The sequence below is a fragment of the Bufo bufo genome, chromosome 2 (genome assembly GCF_905171765.1).
Source record: "Bufo bufo chromosome 2, aBufBuf1.1, whole genome shotgun sequence".
NCBI classification, from domain to species: domain Eukaryota; kingdom Metazoa; phylum Chordata; class Amphibia; order Anura; family Bufonidae; genus Bufo; species Bufo bufo.
In genome coordinates, this window is record NC_053390.1 from 539943991 (window position 1) to 539970558 (window position 26568).

General features: G+C 43.3%; 1 protein-coding gene across 1 annotated transcript in view; it reads left to right on the top strand.

Annotated features, from left to right (window-relative positions):
- DNAH6 (dynein axonemal heavy chain 6) overlaps positions 1-26568 on the top strand; it is a 381291-nt gene that overhangs the window by 90333 nt on the left and 264390 nt on the right. The window contains exons 28-34 of the mRNA XM_040418030.1: positions 318-473; positions 3178-3339; positions 3936-4073; positions 5370-5537; positions 6489-6637; positions 6738-6845; positions 25541-26096. Of these exons, the coding sequence (XP_040273964.1) occupies positions 318-473; positions 3178-3339; positions 3936-4073; positions 5370-5537; positions 6489-6637; positions 6738-6845; positions 25541-26096 (1437 nt within the window). The remainder of the gene's footprint in view (positions 1-317; positions 474-3177; positions 3340-3935; positions 4074-5369; positions 5538-6488; positions 6638-6737; positions 6846-25540; positions 26097-26568) is intronic.

Sequence of the window (26568 nt, forward strand, 5' to 3'; positions counted from 1 at the left end):
GAGCAGCTGACACGTCTTTTTGAGACTTTCCTTATGATAAATAAGGCCACAAACAAACTAATTTTATAGGAATCCCCACAACAGCTGAAGGAGACTTGGGGAAAAAAAAAACTTTGGCCTGTGAAAGACTACTGATAAATTTGTTTTACAAGTAAAATTACAGAAAAGTCACAATTTACTCCAAAATGAAAGCAAAACTACTTTGATAAATCAGGGCTTTAGTTCTCAGTTGTGGTTGCTTTTGCTTTTTTAATTATTACAACTATCTATTTAGGGTAAGTTTAAATTTGAAAAAAAAAAATCTTTTTTTTTTCTAGGTTAACAGCATTGACAGTTTTGAATGGCAGAGACAACTGCGCTATTATTGGGACCTAGATATTGACAACTGTGTGGCCCGGATGGCTTTGTCGCAGTATACATATGCTTATGAATATCTTGGTGCTGGTCCTCGACTGGTGATAACTCCTCTAACTGTAAGAATATTTCCTGTTTTGTGAAGGGCTCTCATACACAGATACAAAATATGTATAGATGCACTTTATAGTCTTAGAAACTACAGTCTACATAATTAACGTTTTCTATATAGATATGCAGATAGACTGCATTGGAGTGAAGGTGTACAGTCCATAATGACTACTAAGGCTGGGTTCACACGAGCGTGTCCGGATTAGTTCCGGATGCGTCCCGGTGTGTTGCGGCAAACCCGCGCGAGTAGGAATGCAATTGCAGTCAGTTTTGACTGCGATTGCGTTCCGATGTTCAGTTTTTATTGCGCGTGTGCAATGTGTTTTGCACGCGCGTGATCAAAAACCGACTGTGGTACCCAGACCCGAACTTCTTCACAGAAGTTCAGGTTTGGGTTCGGTGTTGTGTAGATGTTATTATTTTCCCTTATAACATGGTTATAAGGGAAAATAATAGCATTCTGATTACAGAATGCATAGTAGGTGATCGATTGAGGGTTAAAAAATAAAAAAAATTAACTCACCTTCTCCGTTTGTTCGCGTAGTTCTCCCGGTCTTCAGTTCTTTAAAAAGATGAACTATGGGCTAAAGGACCTTTGGTGACGTCAGATCACATGCTCCAATCACAGGGTCCATCACCACGGTGATGGACCATGTGATTGGAGCATGTGATCTTACGTCATCAAAGGTCCTTTAGCCCATAGTTCATCTTTTTAAAGAACTGAAGACCGGGAGAACTACGCGAACAAACGGAGAAGGTGAGTTAATTTTTTTTATTTTTTTTACCCCTCAACTGATCACCTACTATGCATTCTGTAATCAGAATGCTATTATTTTCCCTTATAACCATGTTATAAGGGAAAATAATACAGTGTATAGACAGTCACCTAGCAACCGTGCGTGAAAATCGCACCGCATCCGCACTTGCTTGCGGATGCATGCGATTTTCACGCAACCCCATTCACTTCTATGGGGCCTGCATTGCGTGAAAAACGCAGAATATAGAGCATGCTGAAAATCATCGCTCATCTGAACAGCCCCATTGAAATGAATGGGTCCAGATTCAGTGCGGGTGCAATGCGTTCACCTACCGCATTGCACCCGCGCGGAAATCTCGCCCGTGTGAACGCAGCCTAACTCTTACTTGTATTGTAAGCATGTATTGTTTTATCCACTGAACACAAGGTACAATCTATTCAAAAAGTCTTCAGACCTTTTAACTTTTTTCACATTTTTGTGCAACCATGTGCTAAAATAAAAAAGAAATGTTTGCAAATTTATTAAAAAGGAAAGACTAAAATTTTGCATCAACATAAGTATTCAGGCCCTTAAAGGGGTTGTCTCATCATGGACAATAGGGGCATATCGCTAGGATATGCCCCCATTGTCTTATAGTCGCGGGTCCCACAGTTGGGACCCTCACCTATATCGAGAATGGAGCCCCGCAAGGTGGTGGCTGGAGGACTCCGGTCCAGCCACCACCAATCCGGCTCCCCATAGAAATGAATGGGAGTGCACCACGCATGTGCGGCCCCCGCTCCCATTAATTTTTTGGGGCCGACGGAAATAGCCGAGCCAACGCTTGGCTATTTTCGCTGGCCCCATAGAAAATGAATGAAGAACGGCTGCGCATGCGCAGTGCGCCCTCCTTCACTTGCGGGGCCCCGTTCTGAATATAGGTGCGGGACCCGCACCTATAAAACAATAGTCACATATCCTAGCGATATTCCCCCATTATTCATGATAAGACAACCCCTTTAACTATTGAAATTTAGCTCTGGGGGCCGCCCATTTCTCTTGATCATCTTTGAGATGTTTCTACATCTTGATTGGAGCCCATCTGTGTTAAATTCAGTTGACTAGACTTGATTTGGGAGGATACACTTCTGACTATATAAGGTCTCAGTAATACATATTGCATCTGTGTGTCCAGGATGCTGTTTTCCTCCCCTGCAGACTGTCTTGTATGTGCGGTGTGAACTACCATCTATGGATGCTTTCCTCCCTCTCCACACTCTTTTCTGCCAAATACAACCTCCTGCTCCTACTATCTATAAGGGGTCATGCACACATCTGTTTTTTTATTTTTTTATTTGCTTTTTTTTGCGGATCTATGTGCAAATCTCAGCACAAGTCCATATTTGCAGATGGGAATAGCGCTTTCTATTGAAGGGAAAGGGAAGAAAATATTTTGTGGATTTGTTTGTTGCATACTCGAAGAGACACAGCTGTGTACATGAGGCCTACAACAAATACAAGGGAGGGGGAGAGAACAGAAAGAGCCATCGGAAACCGAAGCAGTTCTTCGACAGATTTTTGTCATATTCAATAGCACCACCAGCTAGGTGAAGGACTTGCATACACTCTGCAAAAGCTAAATGATAGGAAAGTTTTAGTAAAGACTATTTAAAATATTGCTTAATGTTGCATTTAGGAAGGAAATTAAAAAAACAATTCGGTGCAAAGGTGTTCATGGTCTTTAAATTCAAAAGTTACATATGGGACAAAACATTATGGCAAATTTTTATTGTCTGTACTCCGTTTCTCCAGCAGAGAGGGAGCAGTCATCTGTCCGTTTTGCTGCTCTCAGTGATTGAGACTGGAGTTCCATACATAAACATTGTTTCTGCATTATATAAAGTTCACATGATATGTTGAAACTGTTGATATTTAATTATATCTATTCACACAGTGAATTATTTCTCTTTCCAAGGATCGATGTTATCTGTGCCTCATGGGTGCTCTACAGCTGGATCTTGGTGGAGCTCCTGCTGGGCCTGCTGGGACTGGGAAAACTGAGACCACTAAAGACCTTGCTAAAGCATTAGCTATACAGTGTGTGGTGTTCAACTGTTCTGATGGGCTGGACTACAAGGTAAACAAAACGATTCAGTCAGCAAGTGGCATTACATGGCACCCACTGAACTGAAAGGTTATCTGAGCCGAGTGAGCCTTCAGACAGCTTTTCTGACAGATTTCTCTCAACAGGGGACAGGCCAGCCAACAGCTTCTGGGTATTAAAACAAGCAGCCATAGACAAATGGAGCAAAATTTTTAATAAAAAACTTTTAGGAAATGATTTTTGGCCCACTGTATATGCAATGCAATTATACAAAATGGCTCCAAAGGTGTATGTAGCCTTTAAACCAGGGAACATTTAAATTTTTCCTTTTATGCACAGTGATAGGGTGAGGCCAGATGGTCCGGCAGCACATGGCATGCCATGCCCACCCACTGCAAACAATGCCTGCACCCATTTCACGCAGATAATTTTTGTGCAGCCATTGGCTGCCACATGTGGGTGTGTCCTGCTGGTCTCCAAATTAAGATAACACAGCAGTTTCACCCGTAGGTCCCTGGATAACCATTATTATCACATGCTGATATCAGGGAACATAATGCATATTGACAAAGTCTTCTATATCAGTTTTTAATCATTTGCTCTTTACATTTCCTGCTCCTCTTCTTTAGATGATGGGGCGATTCTTCAGTGGTTTGGCCCAATCTGGAGCCTGGTGTTGTTTTGATGAATTTAACCGAATTGACATTGAAGTGCTTTCCGTAATTGCCCAGCAGCTAATTACAATAAGGAATGCCAAAGCAGCAAAGGTAACACTGATCTCTGCCAATTCTATCATTCAGGCCTCATGTACATGACCTGTATGTTTTACGGTCGACAAACCGCAGGCCGCAAAATACGAATGAAGTCCGTGTTCCATCTGCATTTTTTGCTGAATTATTAAATGGATCTGTGGTCCATATTATGCAGACGTATTCTATCCTGGAGAGATAGAACATGTCCTATAATTGGCAAAATCCGAACCCCCGAACCACTGAAGTCAATTGGTCCGCAAAAAATGCGGATGCAACGCGGATGGTATCTGTATCTTTCAGATCTGCAATTTGTGTACTGCCAAAATACTTACAGTTGTGTACATGAGGCCTTACTTTTTCTCCATTCACAGATAATATGCATGGTCTATGGAAGGGGAACTTTGATTGTGTATACCTTATATATTAACATAGTATCTATTATTCAGGCATTTAAAGGGGTTATCTCATGAAAAATATTCTACAGTTTTCAAACCAGCACCTGGATCTGAATACTTTTGTAATTGCATGTAATAAAAAATTTAGCATAGCCACTGAGTTATTCAATAAAATGTATCTGTATAGCGCCACCCGCTTTTTGTTCTGTTTCTTATTTCTTTGTCCTGCTCACTAAGAAGGCCGCACATGCTCAGTTTCATCCTTCAACTGCCTCCTGAGCTGTGATAGGGAGAGCATGGACACGCCCCTGAGCTGCAGCAGAAAAGACCCTCCCCTTGAGCTGTCAGCTTGATATAAATCCAGCAGAGCAATGAATGAGGAGATCTCTGGATCCATGGGAGGTGCAGGGCTGGTTCTAGATTTGTTAGAAAGAGGTTATCATGTACTATATGAGGTCTGATTTTCATTTCTACATCAATCATGAGATAACTCCTTCAAATGGCAGGTGTTACGTAGTGTTCAACAGCTACTTCCAAGTTTGTGTAGCATTGAAAAGGCTATGCATGAGGTCTATGCTTGGATCTTCATGTAATAGCAAACATTTGTGTGACAAACAAAAAATACCATCACTCAGCACTATGCAGAGGAAGAGCTTATGATGACTAAGGATCGTCCCTTTATTTAAGTTTCTGCTACACACTTTGTAATGGATTAATATTTAGAGGTCACCAAGAGTCATAGAAATTCATTCATTTTTAAGGTAATTATATTAATCTGGTAACAGTGCTTTGTGCTTTTACTATATAAATCCATTATTTTTACAAACAGTAAAAAAAAACCAGTAACACATAAAAAGAATGTTTTTCTCCTTTTTTTTTAATTAATTATAAATGTTTGACGTAAATTTCTCTGTAGTTTTCCAGATTTATGTTTGAAGGCAGAGAGATCAAACTGGTGATGACATGTGCAGCATTTATTACTATGAACCCCGGCTATGCTGGAAGGACTGAGCTGCCAGACAACCTGAAGGCACTTTTCAGGCCATTCTCAATGATGGTGCCAAATTATGCTTTGATCGCTGAGGTATGAGTATGGAAGGGTAGAGTTATATTTGTGGTATTAGGGGTTATTGTATTATTTATAATATTGGATGATACAATGGTGACTGTTACATCCATGTGTGTAGAAGTGCTTTAGAAGAGATAGGCCTTAGCCCTTGATTAGAGAATGTATAAGTATCCCCCTAGCAACCAACGGGGAGGAACTGTAGCACAGAGTAGGACCTGCAGAAGCAACCATTTGGAGGAAGAAGTGGGGGGTGAAAGTGAGAAATTAGAAGGTCATAAGGAAATGACAGCTAGTAGAGAGTGGATAGAAGATGGCATTCAGACAAGAGGGTTGACTGCATCCGAGTACGGCAGAGACAGAACAGAGGATACAGAGAGAGGAGATTCCTTGAGTGGCAGAACTGACCACTGAGAAACGTGGCATACCTTCAATAGAAGCAGACCACCCAAATGCTTTGGGACCTGGGTGAGGAGAGGGCTGGCGTTGAACTTCCTCTCTTCTCAACATGAAATCACTTCATTTTCATGCATCTGCCACAAGGGGGAAATTAGTCTAAAGAGATGACAGTAACTGTTTGAATTCCTTTGCACTGAGCTCCCCCTAGTGGTGGCTGCAGGCAGCCAGTTTAGTAATTTATTATGTGAAGGGAAGCGGTGATTTAGAGCTCTATGAGGTGAGTTATTAATATATTTCTGGCAATTGTCCAGTTTAAATGCATTGAGAAAAATGTTGTTCCAGTTCTCTTTTAATTAAATTTTTTTAGACTCAATAAAAAAGTAAATTCATCAGAAATCTGGGGTGTTGCTCTTTGCATTATGCATTACCTGAGAGTGTTTGATGCACGTGTACTGGCAAACTGGGTGGGGCAGGGGGGGCGAATACAAAATTTTGCCTTCGGAGATTTGTGTTCCCACCCGTGTCCACTGTAAAAAAAAATTTACATTTTGTTTTACTTCTGTGTTTTAGGTCATTCTGTATTCTGAAGGTTTTGAGTCAAGTAAAATTCTGGCTCGCAAAATGACACAAATGTATAAACTTTGCAGTGAGCAGTTATCACAACAAGACCACTATGATTTTGGGATGAGAGCTGTGAAATCGGTTTTGGTCATGGCTGGGTAAGAAACCTCTGTGCTTTATACTGCACTTTACTATGCTACACTTGAACCAGAATTAAGATATACAGTACTATAACGCATGCACCTTTTTATTTAAAAGATCATTAAAGAGAGAAAATCCTGATTTGAATGAAGATGTGGTTCTGATTCGTGCTTTACGGGACTCAAATCTACCAAAGTTCTTAACAGATGATGCTGAATTATTTAGGTATGCAAATATGTATGTAAAATGGCATTCCGCATAACCGTACATTTCTAATAGCTCACATTAGTTGATATACAGAAGTTCTTGAAAGTTTGTGAACTCTTCGAAATTTTCTATGTTTATGCATGAATTTCACTTAAAACTAGGTCACAAGATTTTCACACAATTCCTAAAATTAGATAAAGATATAAAGATAACCAATTCAAACAAAAATTTGCATTTGAAAATGAAAATTAGACATGGTAATTAATTTATTGAGGAAATTATCCAATATCACATCTGTAAGTGGCAAAAGTATGTGAACCTATGCTTTTAGTAGCTGATGTTATCCCCTTGTGAAGCGATAACTGTAACTAAACATTTCTGGTAATTGTTGATTAGTCCTGCAAATCGGCTTGGAGGAACTTTAGCCCGTTCCACCATACAAAACAGTTTTAAATCTATTATGTTGGTGGGTTTCCTTCCAAGAACTGCTCGCTTCAGATCCTTCCATCACATTTCTATTGGTCGTTTTATTTGGTAGAACAACTTTTGTGCTTAGGTTAGTTGTCTTGCTGCATGACCTATGTTCTTTTCATTGTTCTATCAGTGATGGAAAGCTGTCCTGGCCCAGATGCAAAAAACAGGATCAGACCATGATAGTACCACTACCTTTTTTCACACAAGATGAGGTTTTTATACTGGAATGCAGTGTTTTCCTTTCTTCAAACATAACTTTTCTCATTTAAACCTATTAGTTCTGTTTGTGTCTCAGCCGTCCGCAAAATATTGTTCAAATATCCTTCTGGCTCGTCCAGGTGATCTTTAGCAAACAACGGATGGGCAGAATTGTTCTATTTGCAGAGCAGCGGATGGGCAGCAATATTCTCCTTGCAATCCTGCCATGCATACCATTATTGCTCAGTTTCCTTCTGATGGTGGACTCATGAACATTAACATTAGCTAATGTGACTAAGGCCTTTACTTGCTTAGCTTGGGTTTCCTTTTGACCTCGCGGACTATTACATGCCTTGCTCTTGGCATGATGTTTGTTGGTTGATCACTCCTGGGAGGGTAATAATGGTCTTGAATTGCCTCCAATTTGTAAACAATCTGTCTGACTGTGGATTGGTGCTGACCAAACACTTAAGAGATGGTAAATAACCAAGTGATATATTGGCAGCTGCTGTGAGCCACTGATCGTCTTACCTTGTCTTCCTTCAAAAGGGTTGAGCTTCCAGGTCCACACTATCCCTCCACGCACCTTACAGGCCATCGTTCTCTTAGCCTGTAGGGTGTACATGCTCCCTCATGATCTTAAAGGGCCAGCACGCTCACCTACATCTTCTCCAGGCAATGGCCTGGTTATCCTAGATACATAAGGCACCTTCCCCTGTGGGAAGGGGCCTGAGCAATAGGTCTCTTAGCTTGCTAAGTTCTTGCTAGTGGTGCTGTATCTATTGGTCCATCCATGTACCGACCACTGCCTTTTTACCCATATTTCACCCTTTTTTGCATGACCTGACCTCTTCCTGTTACCCGTATTGATTCTACTCTACCTACCCTGACCTCGGACATAGAAACATAGAAACATAGAATGTGTCGGCAGATAAGAACCATTTGGCCCATCTAGTCTGCCCAATATACTGAATACTATGGATAGCCCCCGGCCCTTATCTTATATGAAGGATGGCCTTATGCCTATCCCATGCATGCTTAAACCCCTTCACTGTATTTGCAGCTACCACTTCTGCAGGAAGGCTATTCCATGCATCCACTACTCTCTCAGTAAAGTAATACTTCCTTATATTACTTTTAAACCTTTGCCCCTCTAATTTAAAACTGTGTCCTCTTGTGGTAGTTTTTCTTCTTTTAAATATGCTCTCCTCCTTTACCGAGTTGATTCCCTTTATGTATTTCAAAGTTTCTATCATATCCCCTCTGTCTCTTCTTTCTTCCAAGCTATACATATTAAGGTCCTTTAACCTTTCCTGTTACTGTATTGCACATACTCCTTCAGTCCCGACCTTAGCCTGTTTTTGACCATGAACTGGCGCTGGTAGGTAGAAATGTGACACATAAAATACAGTGGCTGGATGAATATTCCGCTATAGTAAAAGGTGGATGTCAATTGACGATCCAATGAATTAATCGCCGCAATGATAATTACCTTTTCTCTGGATGTGGGCTGAAAAAATAGTCTAAGTTCTTTGGATATTTGCACGGTTCCCGTTCCTGTGTGTAGAGGGGTGTGAAGAGAGGCAAAACTTCACTGCTCACCTGCTAGCATTCACACTGCTCCGGCCGGTAGCTGTGTGGTGCGAGGGAGCAGACTATGGGTTCGGCGTCCAGGATTTTCTGTGCGTGTGACGTCACCGCGAAGTACTACTGGTGCTCCCAGAGATCAAAGTTCATCCGACGCGTTTCTGAGCCGTCGGGCTCCTTCATCAGGGATGGTCTGACCCTTCAAGTCTGGGAGTTATATAGGCGTCCTGGTTGCCAAGGCAACACCTACTCTTATCACACACAGGGAGAGAGAAAAAAAGAGAGGAGAGAGGGAAGAGCCCAGAAAATAGTTCCACAGCGGCTACAATATGCAGATTATGCAAATTCGCTGAGGAACAAAACGTTCACTGAAAAGCAAAAAGTTCGATTTCATGATTGAGTCCATTTGGGGCTAGGCTGTTTAATTTAAATATCCAGCTGCTTTCCGCTCTGGACATTTTTTTGATGAAATTGCCGCCCCTTTTGTCTTCCATCACTTTTTCCAAGCCTCCAAAGATAGAGCCCCGAAATTTTGCCGCATGATGTCGTTGATAGTGTCTAGATAAGGGATGTCCGTCAAATTTTTTAATTATGTTTCTGACATGCTCACTTATCCTGGTTTTTAGTAAACGTTTTGTTCTGCCTATATACAATTTGTCGCAGGGACATTTAATAAAATAAATCACTCCTCTCGTATTGCAGGTAATGAAGTTTTTTATTTGAAATGTATTTAAGGCTTTTATGGTTTTTTTTGTATGGTCTCTAGTGATTTTGCAATTTCGGCATGTTTTGCAAGGGAAGAAACCCATTCCATTGTGACTAATCCTATTAATTAAACTGTTGGACTTGATGGATGGAGCAATAAGGGTATTTAAATTTGGGGCTTTTCTAAAAATAAATTTGGGTTTTGATGGAATTTTATCACCCATTAGACTATCCTGTTTTAGGATATCCCAATAACGCCTAATGATTTTCCTAAAATTCCCTGCTCCTGTACTGTATCTAGTAATAAGAGGAATATTAAAATCCTCTTTATTTGTATTTATTGTTGTCAAATCTGTTCCGTATTTGTTCTCTTTTAGTAGAAGATTACGGTTTAATTGTTTTACCTTGTCTATTGTAGGTTGTAAATCTGTTAGTTTGTAGCCTTTTTCTTGAAATTTACTGTTCAGCTGGTCTATCTCTTTTACAAAATCCACCTCATTTGAGCAATTTCTTCGTGCTCGTATATACTGGCTATAAGGGATATTTGTGAGGCAGGTAGCTAGATGACAACTGATTAGCGGAATGAAACTATTTGTATCCGTAGGCTTATGATAGGTCTTAGTTTTAAGTGAGCCGTTTTCTATAAATATGATGAGATCTAAGAAATCAATAGATGCTTTATTATAACTAGCTGTAAAATTCAGATAAAAATCATTTTTATTAATATTAGTTAAAAATTGGATAAGAGATAATTCATCACCGCGCCAGATATAGATGACATCATCAATAAAACGTTTCCAGAGGACCAGACCCGCACCGAGCTCTCCATTGTGGAAGATGGTAAGCTCCTCCCATCTCCCCACATATAGATTAGCGAAACTCGGTGCGAATCTGGTCCCCATCGCGGTACCCCACGTCTGTAGATAAAAATTGGGGCCGTATTTAAAATAATTGTGCTCTAAAATGAAAGTGATACAATTCCCAATAAATTGCATTTGATCTTTTGGCACCTTGCTATCTTTATTTAGAAAGTATTCTGTAGCTTCACGCCCTTTACCATTTTCAATAATAGTGTATAAGGAGGTAACATCAAGTGTACCTAATATAAAATCTGATTGCCATTTGATTCCTTGTAAGATTTGTATAATATGTTTTGTATCTTTTAGGTAGGCTTGTAATTTTTGTACTTGGGGTTGTAATAGTACATCCACATATTTGGATAAATTTGCCGTAAGGCTCTCAATCCCAGAGATAATAGGCCTACCCGGAGGTTTATCTTTATTTTTGTAGATCTTTGGCAAATAATAGAAAAAGGGGATCCTAGGATTCTGGTTATTGATGTATAGAGCCTCTTCAGTTGATAAGATCCCATCTCTTTTCCCTTTGTTAATCAGTACACTTAATTTATTTTTAAATGTTTCCGTGGGGTTCATAGGGAGTTTCTTGTACGTTTTGTGGTCCGAGAGTAATCTAATAGATTCTGCATGATACTCTTCTTGATCTAGTACCACTATCCCCCCCCCCCTTGTCTGCGGGCCTAATGATAATATTGTGGTTCACTTGTAGGGTCTTAATGGCTCTAGATTCCTGTTTAGTTAGATTTCGAGGGCCCTTGTTGTTTTTACCTTTATTTTTATTAATATTATTCAGTTTGTGTAGGTCCCTAATCACTAAAGTTTGAAAGGTTTTCATTGGGTCTGAATATTCATTTAATGGGTGAAAATTAGATTTTAATTTCAGGCCTGTATGGATAAAAGTGTCCATATTTGTGGAAACTAGAGTTATGTTGTCCGTATGGGTCCTAGTAAGATTCTGAACTGTTGGATCCTTTTGTGGTTTTGATTTAGTAAATTTTCCAATAGGGATCTCTTTATTAGGATTGGTTTTCTTTAGGAAGTATTTTTTCAGTGCTAGATTACGAAGGAATTTTTTGACTCCTATAAAGGCATCGAAGGGGTTAAATCTAGAGTTAGGTGCGAACTTTAGCCCTTTTTGTAATAGAGCTAATTCTCCTCCTTTGAGGCTATAGCTGCTTAAATTAAAGATGCCTAATTCAGCCTCTCTTGTAGGAATACTCTTCTTTTTTATTCCTTTCCCTCGTTTACCCCTTTTTGTTTTTTTCGTGTATTTATTCTTGCCCTGAAAAAATCCTTATTGACTGTTTTTTTAAAGGTTTTTTTGGGCTTTGTTTTTACTGCAGCTGCGTAATCAGGTGTATTATTGGGGCTAATGGAGGTATTGTTTGAATGTATATTCTCCTCAGTATTCGGACCTTGTCCCCTTTTAGTTGTTATAGCGGAAGTTGAATGATTAATGCGTGAATTTTCTATGCAGTCGAATTCTATCCTTAATGGAGTTGTTTCCTTCCTTTCCTTATCAACATCCTCATTTGTGATGGCTTCCAATATTGCATATCTATTTTGTGATATTATTGAGCCATTATTAAACCCTTCAGGTTTTTTGTTACATTCAATCTGTATTTGAGGTAATAATGGTGGATTATGGGTATTTCTTGTTTCCTTCCCTTGTTCTAGTGAGATCTCTTCCGTATGATCTTCATAGATAGATAAATTATTGAGGGTACAATCGCATAATGTATCGTCTATGGTGTCTAGATCCATATTACTTATATTATCACCTTGTTGTTCTGACCCCTGTTGCATTGAGTTTTCCATTATTTGTAGGTCTCTATTTAATTTTTTAGATTTTTTGGTGATAATTTCATCTTCCTTAGTCTTAATTCTTATTTTAATTGATCTACAGATCTTAATTATTTCTATGTGGTCCTTATATGGACGTATTATTTCAAAGAGATCCATGATCCCTAAAGAGATCCCTATTGGAAAATTTACTAAATCAAAACCACAAAAGGATCCAACAGTTCAGAATCTTACTAGGACCCATACGGACAACATAGCTCTAGTTTCCACAAATATGGACACTTTTATCCATACAGGCCTGAAATTAAAATCTAATTTTCACCCATTAAATGAATATTCAGACCCAATGAAAACCTTTCAAACTTTAGTGATTAGGGACCTACACAAACTGAATAATATTAATAAAAATAAAGGTAAAAACAACAAGGGCCCTCGAAATCTAACTAAACAGGAATCTAGAGCCATTAAGACCCTACAAGTGAACCACAATATTATCATTAGGCCCGCAGACAAGGGGGGGGGGGGATAGTGGTACTAGATCAAGAAGAGTATGATGCAGAATCTATTAGATTACTCTCGGACCACAAAACGTACAAGAAACTCCCTATGAACCCCACGGAAACATTTAAAAATAAATTAAGTGTACTGATTAACAAAGGGAAAAGAGATGGGATCCTATCAACTGAAGAGGCTCTATACATCAATAACCAGAATCCTAGGATCCCCTTTTTCTATTATTTGCCAAAGATCCACAAAAATAAAGATAAACCTCCGGGTAGGCCTATTATCTCTGGGATTGAGAGCCTTACGGCAAATTTATCCAAATATGTGGATGTACTATTACAACCCCAAGTACAAAAATTACAAGCCTACCTAAAAGATACAAAACATATTATACAAATCTTACAAGGAATCAAATGGCAATCAGATTTTATATTAGGTACACTTGATGTTACCTCCTTATACACTATTATTGAAAATGGTAAAGGGCGTGAAGCTACAGAATACTTTCTAAATAAAGATAGCAAGGTGCCAAAAGATCAAATACAATTTATTGGGAATTGTATCACTTTCATTTTAGAGCACAATTATTTTAAATACAGCCCCAATTTTTATCTACAGACGTGGGGTACCGCGATGGGGACCAGATTCGCACCGAGTTTCGCTAATCTATATGTGGGGAGATGGGAGGAGCTTACCATCTTCCCCAATGGAGAGCTCGGTGCGGGTCTGGTCCTCTGGAAACGTTTTATTGATGATGTCATCTTTATCTGGCGCGGTGATGAATTATCTCTTATCCAATTTTTAACTAATATTAATAAAAATGATTTTTATCTGAATTTTACAGCTAGTTATAATAAAGCATCTATTGATTTCTTAGATCTCACCATATTTATAGAAAACGGCTCACTTAAAACTAAGACCTATCATAAGCCTACGGATACAAATAGTTTCATTCCGCTAATCAGTTGTCATCTAGCTACCTGGCTCACAAATATCCCTTATAGCCAGTATATACGAGCACGAAGAAATTGCTCAAATGAGGTGGATTTTGTAAAAGAGATAGACCAGCTGAACAGTAAATTTCAAGAAAAAGGCTACAAACTAACAGATTTACAACCTACAATAGACAAGGTAAAACAATTAAACCGTAATCTTCTACTAAAAGAGAACAAATACGGAACAGATTTGACAACAATAAATACAAATAAAGAGGATTTTAATATTCCTCTTATTACTAGATACAGTACAGGAGCAGGGAATTTTAGGAAAATCATTAGGCGTTGTTGCAGAGCTTCACGGTATACCCTTAATATCTTCACTTAAATCCCCTTGTAGCTGAAGAAGCAGGTCAATATCCAAGAGACAATTTCCCCAGTGACTGGACGACACACAGTTTGGGAGTCAACTGACTTTACTAGGCATGCGCACCTGGTTTCAAACTGCCAACAGCCTCATTTACATACAATACATAGATTACTATGGTACAAGGAAAAGGGGGGAGGGGAAGAGGTACAGACAAGAAAGACATTCTGTAAGTGGCTAGGTTTGCCACAATGCTCCCCCAGAACCAAGCCGGCATACACAGTCTGATCCCAACGGATCGGCTTGGGGATGTCCGGAGGAGCGCTCACAGATCACTTTTCAAGTTCAGTTTGTCTGGATAACCCGTCGGCGTTGCCATTTTGCTTCCCAGGGCGGTAGTGGATGGTAAAGTCAAAAGGCTGCAGCGCCAAACTCCAGCGCAGCAGCCGGGCATTGTCTCCTGACACCCTGTTCAGCCACACCAACGGGTTGTGATCTGTGAGTAAGTTAAAGGGTTGTCCATACAAATAGGGCTGCAGCTTTTTAAGGGCCCACACCACGGCCAGACATTCTTTTTCTATGGCGGCGTAGCTTACTTCCCGGGGTAAAAGTTTTCTGCTTAAGTAAGCCACTGGATGCTCGCCGCCATCTTCTCCGACTTGGCTCAGTACTGCCCCCAATCCAAACATAGAAGCGTCTGTGTGGACGAGAAAGCTTTTAGTTGGATCAGGGGCGGCAAGTACAGGTGAATTCACAAGAGCCGTTTTTAGTTGCTGGAATGCCTGCTCACACTCTGGGGTCCAGACTACTATCTTAGGGAGATTCTTGCGGGTCAAATCGGTGAGGGGTTTGGCCAGGGTACTGTAGTTGGGTACAAATTTACGGTAGTATCCTGCGGTACCTAGGAATGCCAGTACTTGAGTTTTGGTACGAGGGGTTGGCCATTTGGCTACAGCCTCTACCTTAGCCGGTTCGGGTTTTTGTTGGCCGCTCCCTACCCGGTGTCCTAGGTATTGGACTTCTGCCATCCCTATATGGCACTTACTGGGCTTCAGAGTTAATCCTGCCTCCCTAATATGGTCTAGTACGGCTTCTATGTGGGTCAGGTGTTCAGTCCAGGAGTGGCTGAAGATCGCTATATCATCTAGATAGGCGCAAGCGTACTCCTGGAACCCATCCAATAGCCGATCCACCATCCTCTGAAAAGTAGCCGGAGCGTTTTTCATCCCGAATGGCATGACCTTAAACTGGTACAGGCCAAACGGGGTGACAAACGCCGACTTAGGGATGGCGTCTTCGGCTAGGGGAATCTGCCAATACCCCTTACAAAGATCTATTGTGGTGAGGTATTGGCCCCTGGCCATTTTGTCCAGGAGCTCGTCTATCCGGGGCATAGGGTAGGCATCGGATACGGTCTTATCATTAAGCCTCCGGTAGTCTACGCAGAAGCGGGTAGTCCCATCCCGCTTCGGCACCAGAACTACTGGGGAAGCCCAAGGGCTTTCAGAGTGCTCTATGACTCCTAGTTGTAGCATTTCTTCTATTTCCTTGCGCATATTATCCTTTATGGATTCAGGTATGCGGTAAGGAGGTTGGCGGAGAGGGGTCTGCCCTGGTGTTTCTACTCTGTGGGTGGCTAACGGGGTGTACCCGGGGAGATTAGAAAAAGTGGTTCCTTTTTCCCTTATTAGACTATGAGCCTGCGCCCTTTCCTGGGGACTCAGCTGTTCGCCTAACTGAACCTCTTCCAGGTCCTCTTTCTGGCCCTCTTTCTCTAGGAGGTCTGGGAGAGGTAAATTGTCAAAGTCCTCTGCGGCAGAGGCGCAAATAGCGGTCACCTCTTCTATGCGCTCGTAGTAGGGCTTCAGCATGTTCACATGGAGCATGCGTCTGCCCCCTGCTCCAGCGCACGGGCCGATCACATAGGTGGTATCGCAGATTTGCTCCACCACCTTGTATGGGCCCTGCCAGGAGGCCTGCAGCTTGTCATTAGGGACTGGCCGTAGGATTAACACCTTCTGCCCGACCTGAAAGCTGCGGTCCCTGGCCCCCTTATCGTACCATCTGCGCTGTCGTTGTTGGGCCGCTTGGAGGTTAGTACGTACCGTCTGGGTCAGAGCCTCCAAGCGTTCCCTAAACTCCAGCACGTATGGGACAATAGGGGTACCATTCGTAGTTACCCCTCCCTCCCAGTGTTCTCTGATAAGGTCTAAGGGGCCCCTCACTCTCCTCCCGAACAATAATTCAAAAGGGGAGAATCCCGTGGATTCTTGGGGTACTTCCCTATAGGCAAAGAGCAAGTGGGGCAAAAACCGTTCCCAGTCTTTTTGAGTGTCTATGAACGTGCGGATCATCTGTTTAAGTGTTCCGTTAAACCGTTCACAGAGCCCGTTGGACTGGGGGTGGTAGGCGGAGTTTAAGATCGGTTTCACCCCACACACTTTCCAGAGTTGGTGGGTGACCTCTGCAGTGAACTGGGTGCCCCTATCCGATATAATCTCCTGGGGAAATCCCATACGGGAGAATATTCGCATAAGGGCATCGGCTATAGTCTCTGCATGTACGTTGGTCAACGCCACTGCCTCTGGGTATCTAGTGGCGTAGTCTACTACTGTCAAGATGTATTTCTTGCCGGAGGGACTGGGTTTCGCTAGGGGTCCTATTATGTCTACAGCTACTCGACTGAAGGGTTCTTCAATTATGGGCAGGGATCTGAGTTTGGCTTTATAGCGATCCCCTCTCTTCCCTACCCTCTGGCAGGTATCGCATGTTTGACAGTATTGTCTAATATCCTTCGAGATACCTGGCCAGAAGAAGTTCTGCGTCAGCCGATGTTTCGTTCGGCTGATTCCTAAATGCCCTGATAATGGTATATCGTGCGCGATGCGTAGCAACTCTTGTCTATACTTTCGGGGTACCACTAACTGCTTAGTGGGCACGGGTATGGACCCTGCTACTACCTTCTCTGCATAGCGGTATATGAGACCTTTGTCCCAAGCATATCTCTCTCCCTCCAACCCTCCTTGGTCCTTATTTATCCTATCTTTATATACCTGCAGGGAGGGATCTAGGGCCACCTCACTGCCAAATTCCAGGGGGGCATCCCAGGGTAGAATAGGAGGGGTGTGTGGCATATTGTTTACCTGAGCCTCAGAGTGATCGGAAGGAGCCGTGGTGCGTGCTTGCTGCCGGGTAACAACCGGGTAGGCCTCTTGGATAGTTGGTTGAGGGACAAAAGCAGAGGTGAGCTCCCCCAAGTCGTTGCTCAAAATAACATCAGCGGGCAAATCCTGCATAATTCCCACCTCCACGTTTCCATGCCCTGCCCCCCAATTCAAATGCACCTTGGCAGTGGGAACTTTGTAAATTGCTCCCCCTGCCACCCGTACAGCTACACAGTCTCCGGTGAGGGTGTGCTTAGGCACCAAATGATTTCGGACCAGGGTTAACGTGGCCCCAGAGTCACGTAATCCTTGTATATTCTTCCCCTCCATGTGTACCACCTGGCGGTGCCCTTGGCGGTTGTCTGAGGCGGCTTGTATGGGGTTTACCTCGTGTAGGATCCCCAGAGGCTCTTCTATTGTGGTGACTGTGGATGTTGGGAGCACAGATTCTCTTTGGCAGCAGTGTACTGCAGCCCGATTGGGGGGAGGAGGACCCTGGTGGTTCCAGTTCTGGCGAGGTTGGTTACGTGGGCAGACTCTCTGGATGTGCCCCTGTTGGTTGCAGGTGTGGCAGCGGATCGGTGGTCGGGTATTGTACCTAGGAGGGTACGGGTTGTGACTCGCGGCTGGTCGTGGGTGAGCCAAGGTAGTCACTGCTGGCAGAGGGGTGGTAAATCCATACGTGGTCCAGTGTGGTGTGCGTTGATCTCGCCTGGTGTCTTGGAACTCGTCAGCTAGCTTGGCTGCCTCTGGTAGGGTACGGGGTTTGCGATCTCGTACCCAATTTTGAAGTTCTGTGGTTAGTCCATTAAAAAACTGCTCCATTACTATTACCTGGAACATCTCTTCCATAGTGGTGACCCGTGCCGCTTCCATCCACCCCTTGGCGGCTCGCTGTAGTCGGTGTGCCCATTCAGTGTGTGAGTCTTTTGTTTGTTTCTTGATGTCCCGGAATTTGAGTCGGTATGCCTCAGAGGTAATGGCATACCGTGCTAGGATGGCTTGTTTGACTTTGGGATAATTCCGGATGTCTTCGTCTGGGACGGTCCGGTATGCCTCTGCGGCGCGGCCTGACAATCTACCTGCCAGCAGGGGTACTTGGTCGGCTGGGCTGATGTCGTGTAGCTGGCACAACCTTTCGAAATCCTGTAGGTATTCGTCAATATCACTTTCTCCTTCTGTGTAATTTATAAAAGCTTGGTAGGGAATCTTAGCTTTTCCCTGGGTAGTGCTGGTGGGCGCTGGGCTCCTTCCCTGACTCGCTGAATAGCGCTTTGCTTCGCTACAATGTACTCGTGTACATCTGCTATCAGTCTTTCTAGTGTCTCCATGGAGGGGGTGTTTGGGTAAAAAGCTAACCTGCTATTGAGCTCTCTTGTAAATTCTGTTGGCTCTGTCTCCTGTGGAGTTGCCGCAGTGGTCGCTCTGTCCCCCTCCATGAGTTCGGCCACCAGAGTAGCTTTGGTTTTGTTGCTGGCTATTCTTCCCCTTGCTTCCAATAATTCCTTTAACGTAGTTCGTTTCAATGTTGCATAATTCGTCTCCATTCACCGTTCGTTCGAATGACTGCACATATTCTCGAACTCCGGTATATACGAATGGCTGTTTCAACGAACTGCTGCTTTGCTGTGCTGCAAGGCTTGTATCCCGCCGCTTGCCACCAATTGTTGCAGAGCTTCACGGTATACCCTTAATATCTTCACTTAAATCCCCTTGTAGCTGAAGAAGCAGGTCAATATTCAAGAGACAATTTCCCCAGTGACTGGACGACACACAGTTTGGGAGTCAACTGACTTTACTAGGCATGCGCACCTGGTTTCAAACTGCCAACAGCCTCATTTACATACAATACATAGATTACTATGGTACAAGGAAAAGGGGGGAGGGGAAGAGGTACAGACAAGAAAGACATTCTGTAAGTGGCTAGGTTTGCCACAGGCGTTATTGGGATATCCTAAAACAGGATAGTCTAATGGGTGATAAAATTCCATCAAAACCCAAATTTATTTTTAGAAAAGCCCCAAATTTAAATACCCTTATTGCTCCATCCATCAAGTCCAACAGTTTAATTAATAGGATTAGTCACAATGGAATGGGTTTCTTCCCTTGCAAAACATGCCGAAATTGCAAAATCACTAGAGACCATACAAAAAAACCCATAAAAGCCTTAAATACATTTCAAATAAAAAACTTCATTACCTGCAATACGAGAGGAGTGATTTATTTTATTAAATGTCCCTGCGACAAATTGTATATAGGCAGAACAAAACGTTTACTAAAAACCAGGATAAGTGAGCATGTCAGAAACATAATTAAAAAATTTGATGGACATCCCTTATCTAGACACTATCAACGACATCATGCGGCAAAATTTCGGGGCTCTATCTTTGGAGGCTTGGAAAAAGTGATGGAAGACAAAAGGGGCGGCAATTTCATCAAAAAAATGTCCAGAGCGGAAAGCAGCTGGATATTTAAATTAAACAGCCTAGCCCCAAATGGACTCAATCATGAAATCGAACTTTTTGCTTTTCAGTGAACGTTTTGTTCCTCAGCGAATTTGCATAATCTGCATATTGTAGCCGCTGTGGAACTATTTTCTGGGCTCTTCCCTCTCTCCTCTCTTTTTTTCTCTCTCCCTGTGTGTGATAAGAGTAGGTGTTGCCTTGGCAACCAGGACGCCTATATAACTCCCAGACTTGAAGGGTCAGACCATCCCTGATGAAGGAGCCCGACGGCTCAGAAACGCGTCGGATGAACTTTGATCTCTGGGAGCACCAGTAGTACTTCGCGGTGACGTCACACGCACAGAAAATCCTGGACGCCGAACCCATAGTCTGCTCCCTCGCACCACACAGCTACCGGCCGGAGCAGTGTGAATGCTAGCAGGTGAGCAGTGAAGTTTTGCCTCTCTTCACACCCCTCTACACACAGGAACGGGAACCGTGCAAATATCCAAAGAACTTAGACTATTTTTTCAGCCCACATCCAGAGAAAAGGTAATTATCATTGCGGCGATTAATTCATTGGATCGTCAATTGACATCCACCTTTTACTATAGCGGAATATTCATCCAGCCACTGTATTTTATGTGTCACATTTCTACCTACCAGCGCCAGTGCAAGCTTTTACCGTAAGGTAAATCAACATTTAATCAATTTTGTATCTTGGGTGTCAGCAGCAAAGCCCATTATTTACACTGTGCAGCGGACCTCCAACTGTAGGTTGGTAGATTTCTTTGTATGGGAGCGCAGGAGTGTTTTTGATTTTCTCTGTTTTTGACCATGATCTATGATTCTGATTGACCCCTTGGTGCTTGGAAAAGTGTCTCTGGCCCCTGTGGGTTAGCTGTTAACCACACAGAGACTACTTCAAGAGGTATTGGCCAGGTGGCTTCTGTGCAGCCAAGTACCGATGCTTGTTTAGTAGTTAAAGGAAATCTGTCATCAAATTTTTTTTATGCCAGTAAAACCAGATAGTAACATACATACGTCCTGCTGTAGCTGATTGGTAGCAGCTAGAGACATGGGCCTGGAGTTGTTTGAAAGCTGGTATTCCAAGTTCAAATGACAGCATTAGAACAACATAAGCAGGAGATATTGAGTAGGGTAAAAATGAGGTAAAACATGCTTTCACTTTCAGTTGCATTTACTGCATCCCAATTTCTAACAGCGATATCTTTCCATGTGGTAAAGATAATGGTATCATTCTGGTATTGTTTGAAAACGTGTAATGTCAGCTTCCAAACAATACAAAGCCCATATCTAGCTGCTACCTGTCCAGAGATATGAGCAGCTTTACAGCTCCCCCTCTTCTTCAGTCTGGAGGAGGAGGGGGGTAGTTGAGGAGCTGACAGCCTGCAGGAGGAAAAAAAAAAAAGAATAATACAAAAATGTATAAAAATTTGGCATTATCATCATTGTACTGACCCACATAATAAAGTTATGTTATACCACAAAATAATGTTAAAATTTAATTTTTTTTATCTTTCCCCCTAAAAATAAAATAATGTGTTATTTACTACACTATATATACCCCAAAATGGTTCCTAAACAACCTACTAATATTGCAAAATAAGCAAAAAAATTAGAAGGGGGGAGCAGTGGCGTACATAGAGAAGTAAGGGCCCCATAGCAAGGATCAAACCAGGCCCCCACACAGGACAGAAGGGTTTCCGCCTAAACCCTTTTCAATGACCCTTGGGCCATTTTTCCACTGCCTCGTTTGCTAAAAGTTGTTCCTTTAGACTCTAAAGGGGGGTGGAACCTTTTTGCTGCCGAGGGCCATTTGGATATTTGTAAGATCGTTCGGGGGCCATACAAAATTCTCAACCTAAAAAATGTGTTCTTTATTTGGCATTAATGGCAGTCAAGCTCATCCCAGAGGGGCCCAGAGTGGGGTTCACCCAGCTTTCACTCTGTCTGCCACTGTCCCTGCCTCTTTCTTTGCAACTGTCCCTACCTTTGTCCCTTTCTCAGCCTCAGATCTGCCCCCCACCTCCATCAGCCTCCTATCAGACCTCCCAGACTACATCAGACTCAGATAAGACCCTCCCCAGCCTTAGATCAGACCCACAGGCTCAGATCAGACCTCCCAACCTCAGATCAGACCCCCATCAGACCCTCCCTAGCCTCAGACCAGCCCCCATCAGACCCCTCAGCCTCAGATCACACCCCCATCAGACCTCCCAACCTCAAATCAGACCCCCATCAGACCTTCCCTAGCCTTAGATTAGCCCCCATAAAACCCCCAGCCTCAAATCAGACCCCCAAGCCTCAGGTCAAACCCCCCAGCCTCAGATCAGACCCCTCAGCCTCATATCAGACCCCCCCCAGCCTCAGATCAGACCCCCAGCCTTAGATCAGACCCCGAGCCTTAGATCAGACCCCCAGCCTCAGATCAGACCCCCAGCCTCAGATCAGACCCCCAGCCTTAGATCAGACCCCCAGCCTCAGATCAGACCCCCAGCCTCAGATCAGACCCCCAGCCTCAGATCAGACCCCCCAGCCTTAGATCAGACCCCCCCAGCCTTAGATCAGACCCCCCAGCCTCATATCAGATCCCCAATATGCCCCCCAGCCTCAGATCTGTTCCCTCAGCCTCATATCAGACCCCCCAGCCTCAGATCAGACCCCCCAGTCTCATATCAGACCCTCCAGCCTTAGATCAGACCCCAGCCTTAGATCAGACCCCCAGCCTCAGATCAGACCTCCCAGCCTCAGATCAGACCCCCAGCCTTAGAACGGAACCCCCAGCCTCAGATCAGATCCCCCAATTGGCCCCCCAGCCTCAGATCAGACCCCCAGCCTTAGATCAGACCCTCCCAAGCCTCAGATCAGACCCCCATCAGACCCTCCCCACCCTCCTTTAGCCTCAGATCAGCCCCAATCAGACATCAGATCAGATACTGTATTTAAGATAAACAAATAAACTTACCTCTCCAGCTCCGTACGGCGCTGCCTCTTGGCAGATTCACTTACCCTCCCTGTTCTTCTTCCTGCCGCACTATATTGTCACCTCACACCGCACAGCGTCAGGTCATAGTGCACGTCTACGTGCACTGCGTCCTGACGCTGGATGTGTCAGGACACAGTGTGGGGCTGAAAGAAGACCAGGGAAGGTGAGGACAGCCAGTGCAGTGCTGTTCTCACCTTCCTGTGCCTCCCGTATGCTAATGACCGCTTCCATAATGGAAGGGGTCATAAGCATTTTCACATTATGTTCTGGCAGGGGGCCGGGGGCCACATGAAATGATACCGTGGGCCGCATACGGCCCTCGGGCCGGAGGTTCCCCACCCCTGCTTTAGAGGGTAGAGTGCTGACCAAGTTTTCACCCCCAGTAGAAGAGGAGATGATCCCAACTAAGGCCTCTTGCACACGGCCGGTTTTTTTTCCCGTTTACTGGCCGTTTTTTTGCGTTCCGTATACGGTCCGTATACGGAACCATTCATTTCAATGGTTCCGCAAAAAAAATGGAATGTACTCCGTATGCATTCCGTTTCCGTATTTCCGTTTTTCCGTTCCGTTTTAACATAGAACATGTTCTATTATTGCCCGCAAATCACGTTCCGTGGCTCCATTCAAGTCAATGGGTCGCAACAAAAAGGAACACATACGGAAATGCATCCGTATGTCTTCCGTTTCCGTTCCGTTTTTTGCTGAACCATCTATTGAAAATGTTATGCCCAGCCCAATTCTTTTCTATGTAATTACTGTATACTGTTATATGGCATACGGAAAAACGGAACAAAAACGGAAACACAACAGAAACAAAAAACGGAACAACGGATCCGTGAAAAATGGACCGCAAAACACCTAAAAAGCCATACGGTCGTGTGCAATAGGCCTAAGACTGGGGCCCCTCTTGCCCTGGGCCCCATAGCAGTCGCCTGGTCTGCCGCTATGGTAGTTACGCCCCTGGGGGGGAGGGGTAAATGTTACTGGCCCTTAAATCTAAATTAATTATGTCGCTAAAAAAAGTGACCTTTTTTAGAGTGTTTTTCCAATTTTAATGTGACTGTTAGGAGTTTAAAGAGTGAATACCAGGTGACTGTCAGGATAATGCCCTTAGGTTTAGGCCAAAACTAAATCTGTTGGTTAACACAGTGGTTCTGCACTGACTGCCATAACACCATGTCTAATGTTGTTCACTTATTTGGTTGATTTATCTACTTTTAGGGCTGTGTCAAATTTATGCAGAAATATAGAAAATTCAACCTTTTAAGCACCACTGTATTCTATTTAAGGCTACTTTCACACTAGCGTTCGGGTGTCCGCTCGTGCGCTCCGTTTGAAGGGGCTCACGAGCGGCCCCGAACGCATCCGTCTGGCCCCAATGCATTCTCAGTGGAGGCGGATCCACTGAGAATGCATCCGCCTGCCAGCGCTCAGCCTCCGCTCCGCGAGCGGACACCTGAACGCTGCTTGCAGCGTTCGGGTGTCCGCCTGGCCGTGCGGAGGCGAGCGGATCCGTCCACACTTACAATGTAAGTCAATGGGGACGGATCCGCTTGAAGATGACACTATATGGCTCAATCTTCAAGCGGATCCGTTCCCCATTGACTTTCAATGTAAAGTCTGAACGGATCCGCTCAGGCTACTTTCTGACTTAGAAAATTTTCTAAGTAATAATGCAGACGAATCCGTTCTGAACGGATGCAAACGTCTGCATTATCGGAGCGGATCCGTCTGATGAAACATCAGACGGATCCGCTCCGAACGCTAGTGTGAAAGTAGCCTTAGAGATTAGTTACACCTCTGCAATAAATTTAATCCAAAATGAAAAATGAAGCAACTTTGTAAAAAAATCCTACCATATTTGTATATGCAGCTACTATCCATGGCAACAGACTACAAAGAAGCTCTATGTAGTCTGATCCTGCATCCATACCATACTCCCTCCATGTGTCCATGAGTTTTTGATAACTTATATTCGGTAGGTTAGCAAGAAGTTGGAGACTGATGAAAGGAGAAATAGCTTTTGTAGTCTGCAATGTTCTGTATAGGCGCAGGAGATACAAAACGGTAGCATACTTTTCATCATACTTTTGTATTGGAGCAATAGAAAATTGTTGCCAAGGTTTATATAACCTTTAAAGCCTACCAGCGGTAACATTTGACTTGTTTAACAGATACATGCCATGTAACATGATTGCTGTTATTTTCCCATGTGATGAACCCTTCTGGTCCAAATGGTGTCCTCCTGCTCGCATCTCTCAGTCAAATGATGTAATTTTCAGCCTCAGTCATGGACATGTAAAGGACGCATTCCATGTTAACTCATTACAAGACAAAGCTCTGATATCTGCATATCTGATATCTGTATTCTATGCACACTAGAATACCTCTGCTGTCTTTTACTGGATGTGATACGTTTACTGGTTCTCTGCAGAACCTCAGTGTACCCTGTTTTTTCATGTGCATGAGGCCTAACTGATTTCTTGTAGAAATGGCACAGTGTGACATTATTGAACCAGATGTGGCTCCAGAATTCTTCAGACTTTCTCCCTGATCTGGACGATGTTACAGTAGTCATCAAAAATAGTCCATGAGTCATTTTGCATTAATGTCTTTTAATCTTTTCAGTGTTCCCATAACTATTATGTGTTTGTACATTTTTCAGTGGAATTATATCTGACCTTTTTCCTGGAGTTGTCATCCCTGAACATGACTACGGAACCTTACAATCTACAATCATAAAAGTAATGCTAGCACGTGGTCTGCAGCCTGTGTCCACCATGGTACACAAAGTCATTCAGTTCTTTGAGACCATGATTGTCAGACATGGTGTCATGTTAGTTGGACCCACTGGAGGGGGGAAAACTACTGTTTACCAGATCCTGGCGGATGCACTGATGGCCTTGCATCAGGCGGGAGAGACACATCATTTCTACCAGCCTGTTAAAACATATGTCCTGAATCCAAAATCCATCACAATGGGAGAACTTTATGGAGAAGTGAACAATTTAACCTTGGAATGGAAGGACGGTTTAATGGCACTGAGTGTCCGGGCAGCTGTAAATGACACTTCCAAAGACCACAAATGGATAGTCTGTGATGGCCCTGTTGATGCGTTGTGGATTGAAAACATGAATACTGTCTTGGATGATAATAAGATGCTCTGCCTGGCAAATAGTGAGAGGATCAAGTTCACACCTGAGATTCATATGGTGTTTGAGGTAATCCATTGTAGTGTTATTGCTTTTATTTCATATTCAAAGGATTTCCCAAAATGAATAAGCACAAGACTGAAAAGTAATTCTGCTTGCGAACACAACATAGACTTAAAGGGGTTTTCCAGGTGTTTAATAATGATGACCTATTTTCGGGATAGGTCATAAATTTCTTATTGGTGGCTGTCCGACACCCAGCATCCCTGCCGATCAGCTGTTTGATGAGGCTGCAGTGCTCTGGTGAGCTCCATATCCTCCTCGCAGCCTACCAAACACAGTGCTATCCATTGGATAGTGGCTGTGCTTGGTATTACAGCTCAGCTCCATTTACTTGAATGGGACTGAGCTGCGCCTAGGCCACGTGACTGATGAATTTGATGCCACTGGCCTAGGAGAAGTTGCAGGACTCAGAGTGCCACGGCCTCTTCAAAGCCTACCAAACACAGCACCTTCCATTGGATAGTGGCTGTGCTTAGTA